The sequence below is a fragment of the Ochotona princeps genome, chromosome 1 (genome assembly GCF_030435755.1).
Source record: "Ochotona princeps isolate mOchPri1 chromosome 1, mOchPri1.hap1, whole genome shotgun sequence".
Classification (NCBI taxonomy): domain Eukaryota; kingdom Metazoa; phylum Chordata; class Mammalia; order Lagomorpha; family Ochotonidae; genus Ochotona; species Ochotona princeps.
Window position 1 is genome coordinate 113,576,637 of NC_080832.1, and position 8,949 is coordinate 113,585,585.

Here is an 8,949-nt window from a genome sequence, read left to right on the forward strand (position 1 = left end):
ATACATATTCTCCTGGAGCCCCTCCCAGCCCCTAGCCCACCTTAATACAGCTGCCTCCACACATCACGGCACTGCAAAACACACATTGCCTCCACCCAAAATGCAGAAGACTTCTGCCAGCACCCCCCCCCAAAGACCCTGAGGACTCAAGGGAAGCGAGGGTGAGAAAAAATGCGCAGCACAGACACATAATAAACATGCTGTGAGCATGTGACTGTTGTGGCCTGGGCACACATGTACACACATGTGTGCACACACATTTCCTAGACACACACATGACATACACATATGCACAGATGCAATAAGATATCACACACCGTCTGTACACACTACCGTGGCCACCTCGCTCTGCCTCAGAGATGTGCTACCACACACGCCCCCGGGGTCTGAGGTGTCCATGACTGTGACCACTCACCCCTCGGACCCTAGAACTGCCCCCCAAGGGCAGTGAGGCTCGAGGGGGCCGGGTACTGGAGCCTCACCACTGGCTCTCTAACAGAGAAAACTGGATTCCTGTAGTCAGGGAAGAGCTGGTGGGAGAAGGGGGTTCCTGGGGGCCGGAGGGACAGGGACCTGGATTCTGCCTCCTGGAGGTAAAATGCAGTGGATGGGGGCCACGGCGAGGGGGCTTCCGGGGACTGAGGGCGTCTCTCGGCACCTTGGCTGCTGATCTCTGTTCTCTGCCTTCATCTCCCCTCACTGTTCCCATGGAAACCTTTTAAGCGAACTTCTCAGGAAGACAAAAATCTTTTTTTAAATGACTAAAGAGGGGGGTGGGGGGGCAGAAAGGGGGAGGGAGGGGAAGAGACAGATGGAGAGAGGGAGAGAGTTGGAGAGACAGACCGAGCCATGGCTCCACAGACAGACCGAAAGGGAGATGATGGGGGGTCTGACGGAGTTCCACCGGGAGCAGAGAGGGGAGGGGCAGGGAAAATCAAGAGGGCTACAGAAAATAAGAGATGCGGAGGAAAGAGAAAGGGGCCGACACCATCGCAGAAAATAGAAGCAGCAGATGAGAAGAAGGGGAAAAAAGGGGGGGCGCAAGCAAGGAAAGAGGGAGGGGCTACAGGCCTGAAGGTGTGCAAGAAGAATCCGGAGCGTGGGGGCGGGGCAGAGGTCTGGGGGGAGCACAGGAACTAGGTCATTCTCTCCAACATCCCAGACCTCGGGTTGGGAGGAGCAGGGGCAGGAACGCTCGGACAGGAAGCTAAAGATCTGAGGAGACTATTTTTACAAGCACCGGGGAAACAGGCAAACTTCGCTGCTGGAGAGGACGAGGGGAGCGGAGCAGAGCAAGGACCTGCTGAGGCTTCTCCCACAGCCCCGGTCCCGCTCCACACCCCAGAGGAGGGCGCCGTCTCCCCGGCGGAGGCGAGTCTGTCTCCGCCTCCGGCAGCCCAGGGGCCGCTCCCTCCGTTCCCCGACGCCCCCGCCAACCCCTCCACCCGTCAGCCCCTCTCCCCGCGACTTGTCCGGGGCACGAGAGCCTGCTCGGCCGCCGTACCATGCTCGCCGTGGGGCCGCCCCTCCACAGGCACGGAGACCGTGCGTCTCAGCAGTTTGTTGCGGCTGGACTCGCTCCTCCGGTCCCGGATCAGAAGGGGATGTATCTAGGGGATGCGGGGGTGTGTCAGGCCTCAAGGCCCGCGGCGTGCCTCCTCCCCCGCCCCCCGCCCCGCCGCCTCCCCTCCCACCTGGCTTGCCCCCCTTGCTCGGCACACTCCTCAGGTGTCACTGGCTCAGTGGAGTTTCTTCTTTTCTCCCCCAGGCCGCCCCTCTCCCATTCCTTCCCGTCTCCCTCCATTTCTCTTGGAACACCCTCTAGAGAATTCTCCCAAACCCAACTCAGCTTTTAACTCCTCCGGGGTTGGCTACCTCCTGAATCCGCCTTCCCCTTGGCCTTCAGTCCCTCCATTCCCCCTGCCTTTCGTCCCAACCTCCCACCTCCCTTACCCCCTTCTCTCCCTCTGAGCCTGTCACGGGGGTAGCAGAAGCTGCATTTATAATCAGGATCCACAGCTTGTCTCCCTCCCACGGCCAGGCTTGCGGCCAGACTGGGACTCAACCTCCCCTCCCCCCAGAAGGTCTGGTCACCTTCCCCCACCTTTCGGCTCTTGGCACCACCACCCCACCACCCACACATCTCTGTTCCCTTCTTCCCCTAGCCATCACCTTTCCTTAAGCCCCATCCCCACTTTGCCCCGGCCACCTCCTTCCCAGCCTCCACACATACCTCTCCCACTCTCTCCAGTCTCCCCAGTCCTGACCAGGGGCAAGAGGAGCCACAGGAGCCAGTCTCCAGCCCCATTTCCACTAGTTCATCCAACTCCACTTCCCTGTGGCCTTGCACACTGCTCATATCCCCAATTCCCTCCACTTTCACAGCACCACCCCACCACCCCCAAACACACACCTTCCTGACTCCATTCCTCTTGCCCTTCAGTCTGCTGCCCATTGTCCCCTCAGTCTGCCCCCATCTCTGTTGTTTTTTCAGTACCCTACCCATTGTGCCCCCAGGTGACTCTGGGGTTCCCAGTTAGTCCTACAGACTCCAAACTCCTGGTCAAGGCCCAATGACCACTAGTGAATTACTTAAAAGCATTCCAATGCCCAAAATACGGATGCCCCAAGCCACCTTTCCCTTCAAAGTCTCCATGTCCTCTCCTAGACATGTCCTCTGTACTCAGTGGCCTGGAGGCCATCAACCCAGCCACCTTTCCATACTCTCAACTTCCTCCTCAGGATCTTTGACACCCTGCTTAGTCCTAACTCCAATTCTAGCCCTGCCTCACCACACACCATCCTACAGTTGTCAGGGTACACCTCTGACCATCTTGTTGTTTTCCCACTCTATTCTACCACTTCCTAAAGCTTGTGCCCCAAATCACGCCACCCTTCATATTTATATTCCTTGTTTCCCCCAATGGGCACTCCACTGCTCATCCAACTCCCAAATTGGAACTCCTCCCCTGACATGGACAACTCCTTACTGAAATAGTCCTCGGCCCATTTCACCTTCTACACTCTGGGTGGTCCTTGTTCCTGCTCCTTTAGATAAGGCCCCATGCTCTCATTTTCCCTCTCTTCCAGGCATCGCCTGCCTTGAATTCTTCTTGACGTCCAGCCAGTCCCTCGTGAGGCCTTCCATGTGTCTCTAAACCTGATCTCAGAGGTCATCCCTCCCATCCTTCATCCCATCCATACCAAGATCCCTCAATCTCTGTTATCTTTCCCAACACCTTCCTGCCCCTTCATGGTTACCCAAATAAACAAATACATATGAACAACCATAACAATTAAAAAAATAAGCCCACTATTCCCTGCCATTTCTGTGAGCCCCCCAGCTTCTCCTCCCTGCACTCTGCCCTGTGGTTAGAAAAGGCATGTTAGCAATGGGGTTCACTCAACAGGAGAAGAGAAGCGGGTCTCCTGAGGACCATGTTGGAGGCCTTCCCATTTTTTTCACCTCTTCTCCAAGCTTTTCCCATCATACAGTCGTGCCTCCAAATCTTCAGAACCACATATCCCCTCCAACAATGTCCACAACCCTCACAGAAGTCCATGGTCAAGGTCAGAACATGACCACCCACTTTGTCACACCCCAACTTGAATCTCAACAACCACCCTCCTCCCACAATTTGCAAATATTTCTCCTTTGCCTTTTTAAAAATATGTCTCTCTCCCCTTTAGTACTGAGGGCTGCCCCCATCGTTCTCTCTACACTCTCCCATGCTTCTCAGAGGTCATTTCCCAACGTCCCCTCTCTGCTCACCTCGTCCTCATCCAGCATGAGCAGCTGGTTCCCCGAGATGATGCAGAACCGAGGGTTCCAACCAGGACGATCATACGGGGAATGAACGTATTGGGTTCGGTGCATAGGGGGTCCCCGTACATCTGGGGGACAGAGATACACAGAAATAGTAAGGAAGGCTGTGCATTTGGGAGCAGGGACCTAACATGGCAAGAGTCCACAGAGTGGGATAAGGGGATGTCCTTTGCATGAAGGAAACCACAGTTGAAGACAGAGACACCTGGCAACTTCAGGAACAGAAAACAAGCCCTTTTGTCTAGATGGTTAAGAGAGGAGGGTGGGTGTCTCACTGGAGGCTCTATTGACTCGGGAGGAGAAATACAGAGGGATGGCTCAGAGAGAATTATATCATGACAAAAAGGGTACGTGTTGGGGGACAGAGTGGGGTGAAAAAGCTCTCCATCTACTTTGGGGAAATAAGAAGGCAAAATGGCAAAAGAAAAACAGAGAGAACTTGGGAGTAGGTGTCTAGGAAAAGGAAAGGGCATCCAAATAGCTACAGAAGACAGGTACTGGGAAGGTAGCAGCAGGCAAGTTAAAGAAAAGTTACACAGCTACAGGAAAGAAAAACTGTAGTATGTATGTATGTGTAGGTTCATGAGATGCTGAGAGCTAAACATCTGGAAGACAGAGGAAGTTGGGGAGCTCACCTGACCACAAAGTCAGACACATGAAAGGGCTACCCTTCCCGCTTCTCCCTCAGTCCACCCCAGTCCCACTGGAAGGGAGAGCTCTTGTGGTAGGGAAAAGATGGCTTTTGTTAGCATCTGAATGAGAAAGGGGTTAGAGCAGAAGAAGGTGGAGCATACATCCTATTCTGGATGAATAGGTAGTAAATTCATTTCTTTCCCCACTCCATGTCCAGAGATCAAAGATTCAATGCTGCCCCTTCCCCTAGTCTCTAAGGTTAGGGTCAGAGGCAATTCCACATTCTAGGACCCTCCCTGAGGCCCAGTGAGGAGCTTGAGGAAGACAGAGTAGAAGGAAGAATGGGATGCCTGGGTTTAGTGACATAGAGGGAGCCTCCAAAGATGAAAGCTCCAGATGGAAATGGAATTTCCAAAAGAATAGAATGGTAGACCCAGGTCACTCAGATCAGAGCTTGTCCCAGGGATCCCTTGCCCCAGGTTGACTGTCTTGCCATACTCCTTTCCCTGCAAACCTTCTCTCCTTTATACCCCAATGCCTCACACCATCACAGGAACACAGGACACTGATCCTATGGAGGTAAAAGAGAAATCAGATTGGTGACATCCATTGAAGTGACATAAAAATTTGAGGCTGCAGGCATCTGAGTGAGAGGGATTAGAGGGAGAAAATTCAAGTTCTGTCCCATTTGTGGGATAGTTAACCATGAGTGTACTGTGGGAAAGCTGGCCTTGGAGCTTCTTCCCAATAGAATGCTCTGAGTAGTTTTGAAGATCCAGGCCTTTTTTGTTCACAAACATGTTCCTCAAATTCAGTCAACTTCCAGAGCAGAGAGATGAACCCTCAACACATAAATGGCTACAGTAAAGAAGCCACAGTATCTCAAAACTCTTCTCTTAACACCATCTCAGAGGCTGGATCCAATACTGTCTAGACACAGAGCTGCCCAATGCCTGAGCTCTGAAACCACAGGCACTGCAGGCAATACACCCACTGCACTCAAACACTGGGGGGGAGCACCTAGAGAACTCAGCTGATGCACATAACCATTATGGGAGGGGATACTTCCGGCAGCAGCCCAGGAAGGCGGGTTAGATTTCAGAGAGTACCTTTCTCCTGGAAGCAGGGAAGGACACACAGAACTCAGCTTAGGAGCAACTCTGGAAACACACACACACACACTCGCAGTCTATATTTAGGAAGGATGATTCCAAGAGGCAGAGAAACATGGCTGTAAAGGGGGTAAGTTTTACTAAGAGGAGAAATCCCAGAAGGGCTCAGCTCCTTTTATAGCCCCTGTCACAACCATCAAAATTTCAGTATTTGCACCCCAAATTCTGACACCCCAAAAGGAGATAAGAAAAATGTGATAAGGACTGGGGTATTAAAGAAAAGTAGTCCAGCATAGACTTGTAGGGGTCAAGATGGGGAGTGGATTAGGAAATAGAGGATGGGCTTGGGGAGAAATAACAGATCCTAAAAGAACAGGAGGCAGAGATGACAGTAAATGCCTGGGGACAAGGGAGCACACAAGGGACACAGGATGATAAATGACAAAAGACAAGGGCTCAACTGGACATGGGCAGAGGAAAGGAGGAGGACCCAACAGGAAGACTAGGATAAGGGGGTCAAGAAGGAGAGGGTAGAGTGGTAGTAGAGATAAAAGGAAGTCACCACAAAGAGAAGGAGGAGGAGAGACGCCAGAGAGGGACTAATACAGGGGAAGGACAGAAGGGGGACTCATATAAGGAACGGACACCATATGGGGGAAAGATATAGATGATGGACAGCAGAGGAGGGAGGGGGAATGAAAATAAGGATTGAAGGTGGGGGAAGGGGGGCAAAGTGGTAACGTGGGAGAGCAGATAAGACCTGAGGGTTATATTTCTCTGGTCAAGGGTCTTAATGAGGGTCAGAGTCTTGGGCAAGAGTCCAATCAGGCCCCTACTCCCACCACTTAATCTTACTTGTATCTGCCCACCCCCCCCACCACACACATATAATTTGGCCCTCCCCCTGCCCTGGCCTCCCCTCCCCCAACCCTTTCCCTCTCTCTCCTCTCTTCCCTCCATCTGGACCCCTCCATCCCCCCCACTGCCTCCCTCTCTCTCCATCTGGCCCCTTCTCTCCTTCCATCCTCCTCTTTTTCTATCCCCTACGGTTCTCTGAGCAACCCCCCAACATACACCAAATTCCCCCATCTTCTTGGCTTCTCTTTTTTTTCCCAATGTTTTCATCTCCCCCTCTAGACCCTCTCCCAAGACTCTGTCCCTCTATTTCCTTCATATTTTCCTCATCACTCAGCTCCCACCTCCAAATTATTTCTGCAGCTCTTCCCCCAGCCTTCTTCTAGCTTCCTACCTTTTTCTGGCCCCCTCTCTCTTCTCAGTTCCCCCTGGGCCCCCCTTCAAGGCCTGTTTCCTGGCCCCTCCATCCCTTACCTACCCCCCTACCTCGCTGGCCTCCAATCCCTCCTTTCTCATAGCTCCCACCCCTGCCTTCCCAATCCTCCCCTCTCCCTCCATTCCAGCCGTTCTCTCCTCTCCCTGGCCCAGGTTCTCCTCCGCCCCCTGCCCCTCCCCCTCGCGCCCCCCCCATCTGGCCCTCCCCCTCCCCCCACCACCGTACCTCTGAAGGGGGCATAGGACATCGCGGGGATGCTCCCCCGATGGATGGAGGCGCGAGACCTGCTCATCAGGCCTGGGGGGGAGGGGGCGGGGGGGACGGGGGAGAAAGAGAAGAGAGAAAGAGGGGGAGAGAGAGGGGGAGAAGGAGGAGGAGGTGGAGGAGGAGGAGGAGAGAGGAGGAGAGAGGAGCAGAGAGGAGCAGAGAGGAGGAGAGAGGAGGAGGAGGAGGAGAATAAGAGCCAACGGCAGCAGCGGCAGCAGAGAGAGAGAGGAGAGGGGGGCGGGGGAAGTGAGCGAGAGAGGAGCAAGCAGGAGGAGGAGGAGGAGGGAGAGATTCTGCAGCCCCCACCCCTACTCAGGGAGACCAAGAGGGAGGGAGGGAGAGTGGAGGAAAGGGGGAAAGAGACCCTTGACTCAAAACACACCAGAAACAGTGAGCAGCCTTGAAGCCACAGACCCCAGACCCTGAGGGACCCCAGACCCACAGAAGAGAAAACCTTACCAGCCCCCAGGGTGTTAACTGAAGACACAGACCCCAAATCTAGAGAAGAGGTATCTAATCTCAGAAAAAAAAGAGACCCCAGACCCTATTGAAAGAATCAAGGATCAAAATCTGAGTCCAGCTTCAGAAAAGTCCTGCATAGCCACAAGAACCTTACCTTCCAGACCCCAAGAGGCTGTGTCAAAACAAAGACCCAGACACAGGGAAAACTGCCAGTCTCAGATCCGGAGAGACCCCAGGCTCCTGTCTAAAGACAACACGTAGAGACTGAAAACTCAGAGAGGGAGAAAGGGGCAGAGACAGGCACTCAGCTAGCCCAGAGACGAAAAACTCCACATCCCAGCACCCTTGAAAAACTTTGAAAGAACCCAGGGAAAGCAACCATCACAGCCTGAAACACAGAAATGCCCACAACAAAAATCAGAAAAACCAAGTCCTGACAAAGGACCCTAACGTGAACCCTGAGAAAGGACCCCAGAGATCTCTTCAGCTCCAAATCCAAATACAGGTCTCAGGGAGACAGCCACCCTAGCTCCAAATCCAAGGTGTACATATCAGGGAACCCCAACAGGAGCTACCTGTCACCTGCAGAGTCACACCCACCAGGTCATCCCTGACCCCACGCCCTCCCGAAGGGAGGGAAGATACTTCAGTGCTGGTCTTCTCCCATTTCTCTGGCCTCCCATTGGCCCCTCTCTGCATTTTTGGGTCACAGAATGTGCTTGGGCCCCAGGGAGGTTATGTAGGGCAGGTCCTGGCTCCTTGGGGGTTGGGATAAGGAAAGGAGACCCAAGACTCAGAGGTGGTCCAATCCTGTCGCCTCAGACAAGAGGGGGAAAGAGGCCCATCACCACCATCCCCAACCTGCATCCCTAGCATCTCCCTTTGGTCTCAAGCTTTGGGCTTTACGTGAAGAGGGCTGAGGATTTTCATCATTCTCTATCCAATCTACAAAGGCAGTGCATCTTTTTCAACTCGGCTGTTGTCCTGCCACGTCCATGTCTGCCTAATCGCTCCCCCCTACCTGGGGACAGCTGGCTTCGCCTCAGACCATCTTGTTCATTCCCAAACCCAAGCACATGTAAGTCCTCGCTAAAACGACAGGGGGCGCTGTCTTCACCAGCTGGGATTCAGTCCTCTCAGACCCTCCCACTGCTTAAGGCCGCGGAAGCAGGACAAGGCTGTTACTAGGGACGATCTGGGCCTTTAGGATGACCCCCCACCCCCACCCCGCCTGGTCCGCGACCTGACGCATTGAACTGCTGGGTCTCCGCCCCTCTAATCCCAGCGCCAACTCTCCTGTCACGTGGCCTGCAGGGCTAGCCTGCGATTGGCCCGTTCGTGTCACTCCCTGATGCACT

General features: G+C 53.8%; 1 protein-coding gene across 10 annotated transcripts in view; it reads right to left on the reverse strand.

Moving 5' to 3' along the window:
• SYNGAP1 (synaptic Ras GTPase activating protein 1) overlaps positions 1–8,111 on the reverse strand; it is a 30,734-nt gene extending 22,623 nt beyond the window's left edge. For 2 of the 10 annotated variants that reach the window (XM_036493928.2, XM_004590272.4), the window contains exons 1-3: positions 7,088–7,169; positions 3,773–3,894; positions 1,505–1,610 (exon numbers count right to left, since the gene is read on the reverse strand). In XM_036493928.2, the coding sequence (XP_036349821.1) occupies positions 1,505–1,610; positions 3,773–3,894; positions 7,088–7,154 (295 nt within the window). In that variant the 5' untranslated portion in view covers positions 7,155–7,169. Of the gene's footprint in view, positions 1–1,504; positions 1,611–3,772; positions 5,336–7,087; positions 7,170–7,745 lie in introns of those variants that run through there. The other 8 variants (XR_009245442.1, XR_009245443.1, XM_058664478.1 and 5 more) reach the window with 6 other exon arrangements.
• Positions 8,112–8,949: the final 838 nt, after the last annotated feature.